The sequence below is a fragment of the Empidonax traillii genome, unplaced genomic scaffold (assembly GCF_003031625.1).
Source record: "Empidonax traillii isolate 1590-97213 ecotype Southwest subspecies unplaced genomic scaffold, ASM303162v1 scaffold10:size5872457, whole genome shotgun sequence".
Lineage (NCBI taxonomy): Eukaryota > Metazoa > Chordata > Aves > Passeriformes > Tyrannidae > Empidonax > Empidonax traillii.
Window position 1 is genome coordinate 3,685,993 of NW_020955203.1, and position 19,262 is coordinate 3,705,254.

General features: G+C 38.1%; 1 protein-coding gene across 1 annotated transcript in view; it reads right to left on the bottom strand.

The window, feature by feature from the left end:
* The window catches only part of RIT2 (Ras like without CAAX 2), a 169,970-nt gene that overhangs the window by 81,696 nt on the left and 69,012 nt on the right, over positions 1–19,262 (bottom strand). Inside the window, exon 4 of the mRNA XM_027885409.1 lies at positions 1,736–1,927. Coding sequence (XP_027741210.1) covers positions 1,736–1,927 — 192 coding nt within the window. The remainder of the gene's footprint in view (positions 1–1,735; positions 1,928–19,262) is intronic.

Sequence of the window (19,262 nt, forward strand, 5' to 3'; positions counted from 1 at the left end):
AAACATTTTGAACACCTAATTCCTGTCTCATTGGAAGGTTTAAAAAATGTAGGGCAGCAATTTTGAATACCCTTGTTTGCACATTCAGGCAGGATCTTCAGTGGTGATCTCATAGAGGAGCTTTTGTTGTGCCTGTCGCATCTCACAGTCATAATTTCTAATATCACTCCCAAAGTCCCCCCCTCCATGGGCTTTAAGCTCGAATGGTCAAATCCAATCCAGACATTCGTGCACACAAATTTTCATGTTTGTGAGACCAGACATGATCATCAAGGAGCATGTAAAAGTATTTAAATCAGGCACATATACTTTTATATTCATTGACAGTGATTAAAATACAAAAGTCCAACAAAAAGTAAGGTCAGAAAGAAGTGGAAGAGTATCTTTATATCACTTAGTGAATAAAGTATTCCAGAAAACCTCATCTATCAAAAACTGTAGATAACCAGTCCTATCCCATTTCTGGTAGGGTCAGGGACAGTGTCCTGTTTTCTCAGCAGAACAACTGAATCTACATCCCTCCCAGACTGGTATATAAGCACAAGGCACTGCTATTTGAAGCCTCAAGCTGTGCATCAAACTGCAACTGGATTGTCACCATTAGGGTTTTGTCACAGCCCGATTTAGGGAGGAAGTCAATGATCTGGAAAACATATGTGAAGTTTTAAATGTACATAATCAGATCTTTAGAACTAATTTCAGGTTTGATGCTGCCTTAGATTTTCTGCCTTCAGGTAGAAGAAAGAAGACAAAGAAATGGGGAGAAGAGTGACAGGATAAGTGGAAAAGGGTAGACAGAATCGTGTGAGCACAGATGTTAATGAACCGAAAAACACCATTTTATTTAACTGTTACATATGTCTGCATAGGAGTCAGGCATCTGAAAACAATCATAGTAGTGTATAGTAGGAGCATCTTAAGATTTCCATATAGTGATTTTTTTTTTTCCCATCCTTTTCAAAGCTTCTGCTTAGGATTAAGGGTATTTTCCATTCAGTACCAGGTCACAATCAAGCCATTCTAACATGGTCTGTCCCTAACTCACTCCCTTGCACACACACACATCAATATAGACAGCAAGCTACAAAGTACAGAGGGAGTAAAAGGAAAAGGGTGAGCAAGGATTATTAAAGGTATTGAGAGAGCCATGGTCATTGCCCTTGTAGTCAAAGAAATATGATACTCTATGGGTATATTACCTGAAATCTTGTATACAAATCAGAATGAATTCAAGTCCCCATCTTACCTGGACACTCCAACAACATAGTCAATGGATCTCCTGGCAAAGATAATCTCATATATACTCTTTTATTTTAACTAATTTTTTTTTCCAGTGTGATCTTGAGAAGCCATTAATTAAATCTAGTATGCTTAGGGGAAAAAAAATAAAGATCTTTAATGTCTGCTAACTTCCAAAAAACTAGGAGATTTTTGCCTTAAAAGTCCTGACTGAATGTTGAATACATATATATAACTTCCAACAAAAATCGAAAAAGATTTTCAAGTGAAAACAAAGAAGGTTTGTATGTGATTTGCCAAGGCTACTTTAAGTTCCACAACATATGAGTGAAAAGCACCACAAACACCTTAATTTATTACGAGTCCTAGTTTTCTGGTCTTTGATTAAACTTCATCTTGTACTAATAATTCTCAGTAGTACTGTACAACATATGCTTCAGAAACCCCTGAGGTAGGCAAGGAAAACCAAGCCAAAACCACTGGAGAAGTCACTTACCTGCCTGAACTCCTCAAGATCTATTTTGTTTCCCACCAGAACCACAGGGATGTCATAGGTGTGCCGGACACGATAAATGAGTTCCTTAAACTCAGCAGCTTCTTGGAAGGATTGACGGTCTGTGATGGAGTAGCAGATAATGAAGCCTTCTCCACCTCGCATGTATTGGTCTCTCATGGCTGTGAATTCTGCCTGTGGAATAGGGAGAACACGCTTACTAATTTGGCAAACAAAATTATCCATCTGTAAATAACAAACTTGCTGAAAACTTCCCCAATTCCCCACATAATTTCATACTGCTTGTTTTTTACTCTTTTAAATGCTGCTTGCTGGGACTTGTGCATCCTTCTTGGTTCATCGACCCCAATAATAAGAATTTCTCTGAGGACTTTTTTTTTTCTCCTTTTCCTATCAAGGGAAAGCTGTCCTCTAAGAATATGAACTTATTTTGCACACAGAAAATACTGCCTCATGTATTACTAGAACATTCTGCAGTACTGCCAGTACAAAGAGATGACCTGCATTTGAATGAGTATTAACAGGTGTAATAGGAAAGCTATATTACCATCTAGGGATGAGAGAGGTACAAATTCCTTCTTATGCCCTCAATTCAAAAGCTCAGTAATATCAAAAAAGTATTCATTGTCTCCCACCAGCTTTGGAAGAGTGCCTAGGAAAATAGGAGTACAATTTGCAAAAAGTTCTGCTCTTTTAAAGGCTCTCAGAAAACCTGAAGGTTTCAGTTCAGTGTGGGGTGATTCCATTAAATGAGAATGAACAATTTCAAATAGTGAGAGAATTGGCCCAATTTTCTACTCCTGCATTTTTCTCTTTTCATGTATGTATTTATTGTCACAGCAACACTTCTGGTTACTGGTACACTTTTTTTTTTTTTTTTTTTTTCAGAAGTACTTAACATCTGCCACATTGTACAAAAATGAAGATTTAGTTTTCAAAAAATGGTCTCAGGAACTGTGGCTTGAGAATATGTTTTAAAGCCAGTTTCTTTCTCAAGTTTGTTTGCTTTTCTTGATCACAGCCCAGAATAACCCAACACCATGGCAACAGTCGGTCAGGATCGGAATCCTCCTGACAGAATCAGTTCTCCAGAGATATTAAGATGCAGGGAGGTCTGATAAAAAAAAGGATACACATATCAACATCAGACCATTTCTATGAGCAGCAGGATGCAATATCAAATCCTGTATTTTTTACTCTATTGAGAATTTATGCTAGGATTTTTGAAACATTTTAGGTTACAAATATATATCCTCAGTCTTTGCTGAAAATTAAAGGGAAATAGATTGCTTATGTTCTTTTAAAAGTCTCAACCTTAAATCTCTCTCAATAGTCATTCATGTTGACTGACAATACTTCCTGTGAATAGACTTTCATGTTGACCATTATCATTTATTTATGATGTGTCTTTTACCCAAGGGCTTTATATATCATTCAAAATATTTCACCTGCTACAGGAAAAAGTTCATCGAACTAAGCTTCAAAATGGCAGACAAATAGGAAATTTAAGGGTAGGATTCTGCCTTGAGACTTACTCAGAATTTCAGAATCTCTCATTTAAGACCACTGGCATCCCAGGAGAGTTTATTGACCACCAAACTACAGTACAGACTGGATCAGGTCATACTCTAGCCTACCCTTCTGAAATTGCATATGCAAGCAGTAGGGCAGTGGTGGGCAGAAACACTGAAGGGGTCAAACAGAAAGTATTCAGTGTACAAGACACTGAATGGAGGTGCAACTTTGTTTCCAGGTCTTTCCCTACCATGTACATTAGATAGCCATTAGATTAATAAACAATGTAATGCCAAACATGACATCATACTCAGTCTCCAAGTTAAGGGTAGGGAGTTTTAATGACAAAACACATTCACTGACTCCATAACTTGCTCTCAGATTCCAAACTTTTACACCAGAACAAAGTCTTGCTGCAGCCCCCATCCCTCGTGCCCCTGATTTTCTCCTCTTTGCATCAGTCACCCAAAACGGTTCTGCACCAAGAACTGAACTAGACCAGGATCCCTTCAAGCTTAGCAGACAATGGAAACCTTCTATGAAGTTAAACCTGTGGATTAGGCTCCTGAATTTAATTGTCTGTGTAGCTGCAGTCAACTACTTGAGCTCTTGTTTTAGCAAACGGTGAGTTATTCAATGCAATTAGTGGACTACAGATTGCTTCTGCTGATGAAAAAATAGTTATCTCTTTAGTTATCTAATTACCTATTTTTTTTTTGTATCTGCTATTTATTTTTAGAGCATTTGGTACAACTGAATTGAGGTTTTAGCTAAAAGTACATGTTTTCATGTGAAACCTAAAGCCCAGCACAGGTGACCTGCATTTTTGTGTTAGAGGTTTCATAAATCAACTGCTGTAGCACTGCATGCCTGCTCTGTACAGCCTTTTACAGAGAATGAGCTCCGTTTAAGTGAGGTGATCCACCTCTAGGAAGTGCTCAGAACTTTGTACACTCCTTTATTGCCATTTATGGCAAACTGAGAAGGAATTAGGTCACATATCCCTGTGTAAGTTACTCACAGTAAGTGACGTTCTGCAGCACGAGCAGTCCCAGGATCACTCCCCGGGGATACTTAATGGCTTTCCTTGACTGACAGGAGACCCTGGGTTCCTAATTTTACACAGTGAATCATTCCAAGGGGACAAAGTCCTCAGCTTCTAGAGACTGCCACTCTTGAGTCAGAGTCATTTACCCACACATTCCAGTTCATGCCTGGGCATAGTTAAGGCTTTAAGGACATGAATGAATTTACCTATGCAATTTTTTATTATGACATATTATTGCTGCTGATATATGAGACTAAACAGACAAAATGCTTTAGTGTCATGTTTGCAGTGATCCTTTTTCAGAGGCATTAAGTATTCTGAGCAAAATGGATTGGGGACATCCACTTGGCTTTCTGTTGTTAGCTCAGATAGTCATTTCCATTCCAATTTTTTGATGTTGACTTTTACTTCTCAGCTTTTTCCCCTTGGCATGATTGCTCAGTACAGAGTCAAGGACTCTAAGGTCAAACATAAACAAGCCTTTTATTTGATTTCAAAAGAAGTGGATTTTTCCTCTGTTCGCCAGGAGCCTCAACATAATGATATATAACAAGTGAAAGAATAAATACAATTACCAATAAACATACTATAACCCTTGTAACACTCTATGCATATTGTATATACAAGACAAAAGACTAAGATGCAATTAAATACTTTTGTTCATTTTTATCTTAAGTCCTACTCTATATTTCACATTTTTTCCTATTTCATTACAGCAAGAAAAAACAAAACCCAAGTTCATCTGGAGTTTTTGAATGTTCAGGGGTAGATAGAAACAGACCCCAAGGTTTTACAAATTGTTCAGTTGTTTTATTTTTATATTTTGCCTGGTTCTTTCATGAAATAAGTAACAGTGTATCTGGGCAGCTGGCACACTAATATCTTCTTTAATTATTTCCTGATGCACAAGGGATCTTTTAAAAATTATTCAGAAATTGTACTGGATATCAATTTCTACTCAATAAGGGAAAAATATGAAACATTCCCAAGTCAGTAAATGCCAAAGGGAAGAGACAGAAGGAAATCACACCCCCTCAAAAGGAAATCAATTCTGAGAATTAAAGTGAAGATTTGTCATGCTTACAGCACTTTGCAGCTTGACATCAGTCTCTAATACTCTCTTGTGTATTATGACTAAGACTTAACTGAAAAGTGTGGTAAAAAACCTTCTGAAACAAAAATCATTATTCTTCTTAGGAGATGTGTTGTTACTTGAGAACAAGCATCAAGTCTGGATAGAAACAAAACAAAACTTTTCTAAAAGTTGAAGGAAGTCATCATAACTTTTTCCTTTTCCCTTTATAATTGAGTGCAGCAAAAAAACTACTGCTAATCCTCATAGGACTGTATATGTCTACCTGTTGTTGAAGAAAGCTGGCAAGTAAATCTCTCGATGATTAGGCTGCTCCTGAATAGTTGTCCCATTTGCCTTTCATCAGTTACCAGGGATCTCACACAATTTTACAAAGGTACCAGACTAGCCTCGCAATAACACAGAGCAGCTCCCTCGACGTGCTTTGGGTGTGTCTCATCCTGCTGTATTGAGCTGCTCACACACACACAGAGGTTGACTCCCATCTCCCTTGTTTATCCCCCTCTACTCAAGGTCCTGTATCTTCCTTAAACTTTCCTGGGAGGCATAAAGACCTGGCAGGCATAAGAGCAGAGATTGCCTCTCTGTCTGGGACAGAGAGAGTCTTAAATGTGTTAGTACTTCTCACGTTCCTCATCACTGAATACTCACTCATTCCAGTAGCAGCCCCACATTTTTCCTGGTCTTTGTGGAGTTGCCAGTGTACCTATAGAAACCTATCCCATTACCTTTTAACTTCTTAAAATGTTCAACTCCAGAAACACTTTGGCTTTCATAATCTAATCCATTCACAGCTAAGAAGAAATACTTCCATATCTATCCTTGGGAGACTGACCCTGTTTCCACATTTCATTTTTCTGTGTATGCTTTCTTTTTCTATTAGCTTTTAATCTAACAACTTAGCAAAGAGAAAACATCTAACCTCTCTTTTCATCGTCTTATCTTATCCTCTTTTACAGCACTTTTCATAATGAGCAAGAGAAATCTTTTCTCAAAGAGCAATACTATTGATAAATTTCAAAATTCATGCTGCTGTCATAAACAACACTTGTGTGTTGTTGGTTTTTTGTTTGTTTGGTTGTTTTTTTTTTTTTCAGTAGAGACTCCTTTCCAAATAAGATCAGTATCTAAATGTCTCCAGAAAAAGAAACAAAGACATTGAGCAGCAAAGCCAGGCTACGCTTAGATACATGGATCTTTATGAAGATCTAGGTATGGTTTATGGGTTGCTACCAAACAGAACAGCCTGGATCTCATGTTCAGCTTAGAACAGCTCCACCCTTGCTGACAGAAAGACTCTAGAAAAGTTCCCCAAAGCCAAGCATGTTTCTCTACTGTTACCTAAATATTCTCTGGTAAACAATGCTGGAGAAAGGTTGCTGGACTAGAAAAGGTTTTATTCAAGTAGAAATACAAGTTATTTGGAAGCAATGTCTTCCACATCACCATTTTATACCAGTAGAACTCTAAAGTGAAGCCAGTTCTCCCAGACACCTCTGTTATGCATTGCTAACAGAAAATCTTGTCAGCCCCAAAAGGATAAAAGCGGGAAAAGAGAAAAACAAAACAAAACCAAAACCTAACCAAAACAAACAAACAAACAAAAAAAGAGACAAGGCAATGAGGAGGGGGTCAGCATACCCATCCCTTCTTTTTCATTGTGTGGGGATGTGTTTGAGGAGTAAACACGACACAGCGCTTAGAAGTCCGGTCCCTCTCCACACTCCACAGAAGTGTGGTGCTTAGAAATTTAAAGCTGCGACACCTTGGAAACAAAGGTGTCATGTTTTTCAAACTACACACACATTCCACATATTTTGATGTCTGTTCTTTTTTTTATGATCTTGGCTTGTATATCTGGAAGAGGTCAGAGTCTCCCCAGGGAGGCCAGCCTCACAGTTTGAAGAATGTCACTTTCTATATCTTCTTGTCTTATGTTCTGCTTGACTTTAGAACCGGGAATCTGCTAACAGATGTTCTTAATCAAAACTGTCTCCCTGATTACCACAGGGGTCACTCTTATTATGAAGTGGGGGGTTTTTTTTACATTTATAGTGAACACTTGAGGAGTGGGATATGTTCCTGCAAACAGGCAGGATATTGTTCATCTACCACAATGAACAAACAAGGGTAAAATGAACAGAAAGGACACAGGAAACTCAGTGGAGGGGAAAAAAAAATTCAAACAGTGATAGAAGCCAAAGTAAAGGCAATAAAAGAAATATGCATTGTTCACTTAAAAAAAAATTCTGCATTGTTCACTTTAAAAAAAAAATCAGAATTTTTCATTAAAATAGGTTGAAAATTCCTTGTCTCTCCTGAAAGCTTTTGGCAATATGACCAATGATTAATTTTTAGCAGCAAATCTTTTTAAAAGTAAAAGTACAACCCTCCCTTATCTTTCTCAGTAAATTCTCTTACACAAACAAATGTCATAGTTGACTTCACTGGGATTACATGTCATCCACCTGGCACTGCTTGTCATAAAATGTGCTTTTCTTTTACCACTTGAAATAGATTTAGCAAAGGAAAGTACACTGGTGAGAAGTGCTGTGATCATTATTTGATTTTCACAAATTTTTTAGGTTTTTTTGGGGGGGAGGTATAAAAGCAAGTAGTTTTTAAAAGTTTATTTGTAATATCAAGCAGCAAAAAATCTGCAGCATTTATGTTTCAAATAAGAAAACATCCAAAGAAGATGTTAGCTGGATAATATATCCTATAATCACAGTGATACCTGTACTAGTTTTGATGCAGAGGATGGGCCTTGTTTCATCTGGTTTCTGACCCTGAAGAGGTAATCACCTATTCTACATTACAGAATTATAGATTTATTTAGTCTTCAAGTCTCTCTCAACAGTCAGTAGAGAGAGATGATCGGCTCCAGAGAGTAATCAAGATATCAGGGGTGAATTTCTTTCATACCTCTCCCACTACCTCAATAGAGACTAAGCACCAATCCCAGCCTCTGAGATCCACAGTACCAGCCGTAGCCTCTGCCTCATCATATCCTTCATCCATTTGGATGATAAGTCTTGTCCTCCACTTAATTTTAAATATTTCATTTGGCTTCTACGAGGCTGTTTAATTTCCAATGGAGTTCAAAGGGTCAAGAGAATATAGCATCTAATGCCTATAGCCAATAGAGGATTTTTCCCTTCACAGCACTCAGCAGTGGGAAATGCTGTCCCCCAGCATGGGTAAGTAACACCAGGAAATAATAAATATACTCTTTATCCATCACAGAAGCTAAAGCACCAAACCTGCTGCCTTTGCTCTTAGGATTCCAGCCTGCACCAGCTACAGATACCCAGCAATGACAAGACAGAAAACGAGAAAGCACAAAACAATATCAACATCACACTCTCTTCTGTTTTCTCTCCTATTTCCGGCCTTCCTCTGCAAACAACCACAACAAAAGGAGTTACCTAGCAAAAGACAGCAAAAAATTTGCAGCAGGTGGTACTTCAGCCACTTGTGCCAGCCTAAACCATCTGCCACATCACTGTGAGGGAGGAAGGGAGCTGAGTAACAGCTCCAACACAGACCAAAGGAAATGCAGGGGCTCTGGATTAAATGCTGGAGGACAGGGATTGATTTTCCCTGTGTTGAGTCTCCAGACTCTTCTGGTTGTACATCAAATCCCCCTCTCATGACCCTTTTTGCCCGCTGTAGTAATGATCCAGGAGCAGTTCAAAATGGGATTAGTATAAATGAGAATTAGCCCATAAGCCTGAAGTGGAAGTGGATTATTATTACAATCAGTCCCTTGATTAATGATCAGTCAGTGTCTCACGCCTTATAATTACAGGAAAGAATCCTTGCTTCTGTTATAAAACAGTAATATCCCTTTCCTTCTGTGAATTTGTACCGGGGACAAACTGCACGTCACTGATGATGGGAACAGTATGAAGATAACAAAAAAAGATGTAGTCTTTGGTCCCAGCAGACTAACGGCTTTCTGAACCTAATCTGACAGCCTTCCAAGGCAATATTATGAACTCCACACTGTACAAAATCGGTAGCCTTTTCTTAACTCTGGCAATGAACATGCAAAAAAGGTAAGACAGGTCCTGAAATTAATCTGTATTTTAGAAGACAATCAGCAACCCCCTGTTTAAGTAATTTATTTACCTGGGAAGGGAAATAAAAGAAGGAGAACATTCATAACAGATGATCTTTACTGGAAGACATAGGTATACGTTTCTGTAACACATAACAACATTATTTTTTAGCTGCCTAACTCCCAGGGTTTCCAGGTAAGCTCATCTAGGTGGGCTGATTTATAGGGATCTTTACATCAAGATCTTGCCTGTGGGCAAGAAGGTGGTCCAAGCTTGGTGAGTCAACTGAATGGATGGTTGGCAACTTAGGAAACACAATTAGAAACACACTGAATATGAAATTCAAGCATAGATTTACATCCCTAGTTTTCACAGAATTTTGGCTGAAACCTTTCTAAAGTAGTTTCCATCTCATGGAAGTAGTGAGTAGTACATCTCATGAAGTACTTAAGTACTTCAGCATGAACCTGCTTACTCTAGAAACAGGTCTTCCATCCCTCTCAGAGAGGAGATGGTGTCACACCAGTCCTCAGTTTAAGGATTCTTTCTGAAGAGTAATATATTTGTGTGGAAACAGATGGATTCCTTCCCACTGGTTAGTACCTTTTCAAACTTCAAATTCATGAAAACTAAAGTCCTGAATATAAAAAACAAATTAATTAAAAATAAATATGATAATTTCTTATTTTGAATTAATGTATTGGGTTAATTCATGATGGTCCAAGTCCCATCTTCATCCAAATGAGTCTGAGACTTTGAACTGGTATGTCTAAACTATCACCTTTCACACAAGTTACCAAGTTATTGACTTTAAATCATTATTAGAGACAATCTATTTCCACCATTACTGAAATCATGTTATTTCCCACAGGTGGGCTTATAGATTCAGGTTCCCCTTCTATTTTCACCTGCGATACTGCTTCCCATCATTTCTGGTAGTGCTCACAGTAACAGACCTTGCAGGATTAAGTCTCATGAAAATCAGGTGTAGATGTTCCTTCCCATCCTGAACACTGATGGATGACTATTTCACTGCCCCTTCACTAACTGCAAAGCATTTTATATGCACTCACTATTCTGTATTCACATGTCCTGCATCATCATGGCTGGGTTATGCAGGAAGATTGAACTACACCAGCCTGATAGAAAGAAAAAAAATAAGTAAAGACAAATAAACAAGGGAAACAAAAGACAGATGAGAGCATCTTCCAAAAAAATAACTCAAGATTACAAAATATAGCATCACACAGTGACCCTTCTTTCTTATTGAGGAACTGCTAAATAACATGCACTGGCACTCAGCCCCTCCTTCCCAGTACAGATTCTCTTCACTGAGATTCCCAATGTTCCCACTCTAATTGCCCTCCTGCCTCCAGGTGATAATATATTTACCAGTTTTCTGCAACCGTGGTTTTGTTAACTTTATTAATCCTGCCTTGCCAAGATGGTTTGTCATATATAGTAACAAAAATACACAGTCCCTCACCTGGGAGATGACATCTACTTTTCATTCACCTCAAAATACGGGTGGAATCACCATATCAGTTCTCCCCAGTGCCAGTGAAAATGCCTCGGTGCTACACTCCCTAACTTAGAGAACTGTCTTTCTCTTTCTTATTAATGCTAATAGTCTCTCTCTTAGGGATAAACACCTTAGTAATTTTCTCCTAAATGCAGGCACTGAAGCAATCTTCATTGTTAACTGCCTCTAAAACCCCCAAATGCATTTGGTTTATCATGCACCACATAGTACTTTTCCCCCATTCTCATGGATATTCAAGAAAGGAAAAAGCCAGTTTTCACCTTTTGTCACAAATTGTCATAAATAGTTAAAGGGAAAAAAAAATAACAGCTTGGCAAGTACATTTTAGTAAGCAGCAGAGATAGGGAAAAAAGAAAAAAAAAAAAAAAGAGACAAACAACCCACTAGTAAAGAGGTAATGACTGCAGCTGTGAGCAAGGGCTTGCCAGGGATTCAGACAGACGTGCTCTTGTCAGCTTACGTGGGCATCACAGACTTCCCACGTTTCCCAGAGAGGCCTGTGCAGCCTTGCAGAAGTAAACCAGGAGACCATGGAGTCAGACACCTCGTTGCTCTGATAAATGACTGCAAATGATATTCTGGCTTGCATATCTATTTTCTCATGATGGCTTCCATAACAAGTGTGCTTACCTTAAAAATTCCACATCTGTGCTTCCCTCCCCGCGCCGGTGTCCTACTCATGAGCAGAGATATAATTTGAGCTAAGAACTGAAAAAGGGGAGGGGAGGGAAAGGAAGAAGAAAACAATCTGCAGAGTGTCTATTTTAGACTTTTGTAGCATTTAATCAATAGTGTACACATTTCTGCTACTGAAATTTAGCTCAGTGTTTATCTGAGGGATGGGTTCCCTGAGGACTACATAAATCACCACCAAAATGAATGCAAAGTATTTGTGTTATGGCTGCATGGATTCTGTATTGCTTACAATACCAGCAACCAGTGTGACTCTGTGACACAAGAGGACTGAGCTGTCATGTCCCTGTGACTTCCAGCACAAAGGAGATCCCAATGTTTTGAGTTTTTTCTTTCTATTTGCACACATATTTCTGGAGCAGCTGAGAAGGTCAGGTAGCATTATGTGCACAGTTATAGTAATTGGTTTGGTATCTATCTGTAGTCCTGGATCACTGCTCTCTGTGACATTCTAGGGACTTGTGGGAACAGAGCCTGTGCTGAGACATGGATGGTGTGTCACCTTCACAGCGAGCAGTTCACAAAATGTCTAAGGTCCCTTCACCTGACACACAGCTATCCAGCTCTAAGAGATTTCAGTGGGACCAACTCTTCCCTGTCAAACTTTTTAAGGAGTTTAGCATCACTTCCTGAATTCAAAACACATTGAAGGTTTAATCCATATCCATTAGTATGATATCTTGGCCTTAACGTAAATCAGGAATAGTTAAACTAAACCTAATTCACTTCTGATGGGGGAGAAGACCCTTATTTTCAGATCCACAGCCTCTGTGCATGCCTATAAAACAGGGGTATAATTTTCATTGCTTCAGGAAAAAAACTGTAAGGACAAAGGCAGAGTTCCAAAACTGTAAGTCATGAGTTATCTCAGATTAATAGATCCAGTAGAGAAAGAAAAAGCTCCAGGGAGACCGTAAAGCAGTTTCCAGCACCTAAAGGGGCTCCAAGAGATCTGGTGAGGAACTTTGGATAGGGGCTTGGAGTGACAAGATAAGGAGAAATGACTTTAAACTGACAGAAGGCAGGGTTAGTTTGGATACTAGGAAGAGATTCTCCCCTGTTAGGGTGGTGAGGCCCTGGCACAGGTTACCAGAGAAGCTGTGGCTGCCCCATCCCACCCAAAGCATTCTATGATTCTGTGATCCTAAAAGATCACAGTCGTTTCTGAGATATGTCAAAAGACACATCAAGTTTCAAGACAAGGCCAAGATCATCTGCTAGTCCAAAAGAGTGCAGCCTGACTTCTTCAGCTTACTTGCAGGTGTTAGTCAGACAGCTCACTGATTTCTTACACAGGTGCAGTCAATGTAGTTACTGCTAAGCTTTCTGAGTTTGTTTGTTTGTTTTTTTTTTTTTTTTTTCTCTTTTTAAAAGAAAAGATTGTTCCCTGGCATGCTTTGTATCACATCATCCCACAGTTCTGAAAACAATCTGGAACACCCATGGCAACAACCTATTTTCCTCATCCATTAGGCACAAAACGAAAGAAGGCACCAAAATCTATACAGGCTATGCAAACTTTCTCCTGTGGAAGTGAGAAAAATGCATACTCAAAATTTATCTTTGAGGGAAAAGAAAAAAAAAAGAAAATATTTCATATTTTCACTATTTTATTGAATTCCCACTTTGTTCCTCAATTACTTTTTGAAAAATCTGGATATTGCAATAACATTTCTCATAGTATAAAGGTGAGGTAACAAACAATGGAGTTCAAGACGTTTTACTTTTCTCCTTTTTTTTTGTTTTGTTTTGTTTTGTTTTGTGTTTGTTTGTTGTTTTGGGGGTTTTGTTTCAGTTTTGGGGTTTTGTTTGCTGGTTTGGTTTTGTTGGAGTTTTTTGTTTGCTTGATTGTATTGGTTTGGGTTTTTTTTTTTGTTTGTTTTGTTTTGTTTTGTTTTTTTTTTTTTTGGATGGTGGTGAATTCCACTTTCAGGGCTCTGGGGCAAAAATATTGAAACTTCAGCTACAAAGACGTCTTTTGGTTTTAGGTTTTCCCATTCCTCTCCTGGTACTGTGATAGAAGAACATTTTTAGAAAGCTGCTTCCAGCAGTTCTTCTCATGCAGCTTTGAAAGTTAAAGGTTTGATAACACCGTGTAACTTTTTGCTTCTATTCTCTTTGTCTGGAGACCCCACCATTCAATGTATTAGGTAAAGAATCCAGCAGGTACAGAATAACATAAAAGGTACTTTTAGAAAATTCCAGTTCTTTGGGACAACCTACATTTCCTGAGAAGCTCTAACACCCTGTTCAGAAAAGGATCCTTCTCTTGGTCACTTGATCAGGTGAAAAGGCACCATGATGTGCTATCGTATGTGCTTGTTTTCTCAGCATGCAAGCCCCAAACCTTTTAGTCCCGGAAATACCTTCATGATGTGAGTTTTGTAAAAACTGATAGAGGTCGAAGACAGTTTTCTGTCCACTGGAGTCCCTGGTTTGTTTACAGCTGCTCTGCAACAAGCAGCTTTTGATAGCAAACCTCTGTAAAATGGAACTCCTAGCAAGATTATCTAGGATAGTTGTATATACACAAAAAAATCAAGACACACTTAGAATATGTCCAGTGTCTGCTGGCACTTCAAAGTGCTTCAGTGACATTCTACAGTGAAAAGAAAAAGCACAGAATAGTTTCTAATGCTGGAAGAAAAGGCACATTTAATTATCAGAGTTTTGAGGAGGACCTGGATAAAGTTTACTCATATGGGATGTGTTTTCATAGGTGTTATCCCCGCAATGTACAGCACAAAATAAACAAACAAAAAACCTCACACTCAAACCTCAAATAAAGAAATAAATAATTATAATTATAAAATAAAACTCAAAGAAAAACCCAACAATAACAGCAAAAACCCAAAAGGAGATACTACAAGGAAAAGTTTGGATTTTGTTATTTTTATCAAAATTTATAATAACATATTTTCTGTTTTAAAATGTTCTCATTTTATTAAAAAGTATAAATCAAGTAGCAACATCACTGTATATTTGTCTAAGGTTTTTAAATTAGACAAAGAACAGTGAGAGAGAAAATATTTTGAGAAAAAAATCAAAAAGAATACTTTATAGAAAGAGAACAGAAAACACAGGAATGTGTTCTTCCACCTGCAATATTGAACCCCTACCACTGACTTTCTTTAAGTGGAATGGTAGCAAGGGACAGGAAATACGTATTGTCAGACTCAGTAAATGCTGATGTTCACCCTAAATCCTTGCTCCTTGCAACGTGTTATTGCACCTATTTCACAGAAAGATGAATACAGACCTAGAAATACAAACTGATCCACCCTTTATTGGATCATGATTCATTTATTGACAGGGATAAGATAGGAAGTTTGGAATCTTGGTTGTTGCCAGTTCCTTCTTCTTTTTTTTTTTTTTTTTTTGCAATATATGCCTAGATCTTTTCCTACTGAAGAATATTTTGCCCATAATTTGAAGGAAATTAGTGCCCTGTCTGCAATTTCATTTGTGATTTATTGTAACGGTTTTGTTTTCTTTTTCATTCAGTGTCTCTGCCAAATAAGTGTTTCTTCAGGCTCTGTCCATTGCCAAATAAAATGACTGGGTCAAGGGAGAGATTTTGGTTCTTCCCAGAAAGTACAGAGCAATTTGTCTTGAGAATCCACGTAATTTTCTGTGCTAGGCTTTGACTTTCTAAGTTTGTCATCAACAGCCCGTGAAAAAACAACAACATACAAAGAAGATAAAACTAATGTTCTTCACTTAATACACTGTGTTAATGGTTCTGCTTACTTCACTACCCCTATGCTTTAAAAATAAAATGGATTTCATTTACGCACTACAGTACCTAGCAGAAAGTGCACTAAAATTATTTTCCCCTCATAAGAACGAGCTGTAAAGGCCCATTAAGACATAATTACTGCCAAAAAGGCATCTTACATTTCCTTGAGATAAGCTGTAGTAGTGTACTTTGATATTTGACTTCCATTGATTCGGGATTAGAGCAGCACGTTTAGATAATAAGCAGAAGGATCTCAGATAACAGCCTGAGTGAATCATCGGACTACAGTGTTTAGTCTGAGAAAGTGTGTTTATCTGAAGGGCTCTTGGGACTAATACGGTTCCTCTTCAAAGCTTGAAGCAGGGGGTAAGAATCATAGTCCTGCAGGTTGGCAGGATAAACATGTCCTGTGATTTGCTAGCAATCTGAGAGACGGATTCCAGTACTGAGCGCACTGTTGCTGTCAGGTTGAAAAGTGTCTGCCTGGAAATGAATTCACGCGCACACAGCTCCAGACAAAGGAAAATCTCCCTGAAATGGCATGCCATCACATTTTAAGGCCAATTTTTCAAGTCTCTGACTCACACCTGGGAAATATACTGGTGCACTGAGTTTATCATAAAAAGCCCACATTTTAGCAAACAAAAATTGGTGCAATAATCTCAAAATGTACTGTCTCACTGACAGGTACAGAAATATGTATTCCTGTGGATTTGCCTGCTTTGTGCCTGAAAACAATTTTGCTTTTTTTAATAGAGTCGCAGAGTCATCTCAGATTGGATTTCAGTAAAGGTAACTCTGCTGCTTTTTCAGTGTTCAGCGTGAGGTTTGAGCAGAGAGATTGGGTAATGTGTCATACAGAGGAAAGCTGCGGCAGGAATAAAAGCTCCTACGTCAATCAACAGTTTATAAATACAGCAGGAGAGAGAACTGCTGTGTGTGCTCCATGAGAAGCACACTTTTGGGCTCCAGAAGTAGCAACATATTTTTAAGTTAAAGGAAAGGGTGATAAAGTGCAAAGGAATGAATAGAGGGTTTCTACAACTCTGTGTGGAAGGAATCTGTGCATGGTTGGAGCAGCTGGGGTTTGTCAGTCTCTGAGAATAATTGTGAAGGGAACCGAACACAGAATAAAGAGCTTGAGGTCTGAACGTCCTTTCATTTGCACCCAAAGTTTCCTCAAAATCAAAGAGCTTATGCCAGTTTGTATCAAATATATGTAAAAACAGATTAGTTTTATGACTCTTTGGATAAGAAAAGGGGAATCCCAGAACTGCCTCCCCAAACACCACTTCCAAACTCAATGGACAGAAGCACAAGGTTGAATTTCAAGGGAGAGTTACTCAACAAATGTCTTGTGGATATGGGTGAACATGGAAGTCCAAACTATCTGGTTTCCACTGAGATCTTCCAATATACTTTACTGGTCATATTGTAGATCACCTTGAGAGTTTTGAGAGTTAAAAGCTAGCAAAATAAACTTCCTCAATTTTGTAAATGTGATCTCAATCTCACATTTACTCTCTGTTCAGTTTTATTTGCCTTTTTATTGTTGTTGTTTTAGTTGAAATGTAGATGCAAAAAGAAAACTTTCGGTTTAAGGAGATCACTTCCATCTAAAGAGCCAAAAGCATCACTGATAACTAACCAAAGGAATTACTGATAGCTTCTTCTACATTCACTGTGGCACTGAAAAGAAAAAACAACATCAATTTTTTGTTCATTTTGTCGCTGCACAAGAGGTTTTTTTGGTAGGAACTGCTCAAGAAAGGTCTGTTTATGGCAATACAGCTATGAGGAGCTACATCAGCAATACCTGCTCTTGAAACTCTCTGAGGAAAACATAACCTTATTCTGTCTGAAGTTGATTGTGGTGAGCAAAGACAGGTTCCCCAGCTAGCAGGTGTAGAGGGTGGTGAAAGCAGGTGTGGTGAGTTCAGTGAAGCTTAGCTACTTACACTGGCCCTCATATTCGTTAAGAAAAAGCCTTTTGTACCTTTTGGTGGAAAAACAGTATTGGAAGAGCACAAAAGGACAAACGAAGATGTGTAAAATATGGATCCAGGGTTTATGGAGCATCAGTTTGTTTCCTGGGAGGAGCAGTTGTTATATGTATTAGTGTCTCGCTATATGCACAAGAAGATAAAGATCAGCAACTAGATGAGCCATACAAATAGTTTATAAATGTTCCTGGTTTTCACTTTGTCTGAATATTTTTTAACTTCAGGAATTTGAGAACCATAAATGTATTCCTGAAGCACCATCTACATTTTTAGTGCCTCAAACTGTATCTACCAGTTAAAATATCAAAGATTTTTGTCTGGTGTCAGGTATGAAATCTCATGTGGATTTTTTACCTCTAGATTGTTAATAACAAATTATATGAATTATTATTAATTAATTTGGTCAACGTTGGAGCATTCAATTACTGTATAGGTACAGCAGGGAAAGGAGAAGATATTTGTTGAAACATATCCTCAAGCACAATAACAAAGTACATTAACTTCAGTTGGTTTTTCTATTGACTTCTTGTGTTTCCCAAATAGGGATGAATTACAATTTTAGCTCCTTGATCTTCTGAAGTGATTAAAGTCATTATTCAAAGTTGATGATGAAGTATTTATGACTGTGAGGGCACCCGGAGAAATGAGGTTTCCACTGCATGATTTAGAAGCTGTAACACCATCTCTAATTTAACACAAAACCCAGGTTAAAAAAAAAAAAACAACATCAGAGCACACACCATTGACAGCATAAGCGTGTGTTTTGGATTTTTACCCTCAGTCACCAAACTCAGAGCAGAATTTCAGTGTGAGCTTCAGTGAGAGCAACATTAAGTCCTCTGTGAAGAAAGAGGCTATTTCAGCTGTTGACTTCTATGGGAGTTGGATTAGGTCTTGATTTATTCTGGAGCTGTGTAGTAGAGAGGCAACAAATCCAAAGATATCTGCAAAGGCAAGCAGCTAAATCCAGGGCACTTAGAATGGACAGCTCCTGAAAAATAGTGGGGAAGGAAAGCGGGAAGAGCTTCCTAGCACAGCGACACTCGGAAATGTTTCAGCGATGACAGTCTGCACTGGAACAACAGGGAAATTTAAAACAGAGATTTTCTCATATCAATTCAGCTTGGTGGAATCAATCCAACTGAAGTAGAATAGCTATGCCCAGGCTGCACAGTGGCCTGGGAAGATGTATCTGCAGAGTGTGGTCCTCCTGCCACAAGCCTCTGCTTGCTATGAAGAGATGTGGCTGAGGGAACAGGAGGTTTAAATGCGATATTAAGAAAAAAATTTTTCACTGAAAGGGTTGTCAAGCATTGGCAGAGGCTTTCCAGGGCAGTGGTAGAGTCACCATCCCTAGAGGAATTTAAAAGACATGTAGATGTAGCACTTGGATAGGTGCTTTAGTGGTGGTCTTGGCACTGCTGGGGAATAGCTGGACTCAGTGATCTTAAAGATCTTTTCCAAATTTGAAAATTCTATGATTCTATGAAACATCAGCACTCAATTTCATTACTTCATCATTACAGGCCAAGGACCTCTAATATTATGGCTCCTTCTAGAAACAAAACTCTCCAACTTTAATATTGCTCTCAGCAGCTTTCGCTGATTGGATTATTCTGATTTCATTTCTTACCTTACAATTGTTTGTTCTGATAAAATTCCTAATCTTGGCAATCATATCCATACCCCATAAATTAAGAATGAGGCTTAGTTTTAGACTTTTTATATGATCAAAAATTAAAAAAAAAAAAAAAAAAAAAAAAAAAAAAAAAAAAAAAAAAAAAAAAAAAAAAAAAAAAAAAAAAAAAAAA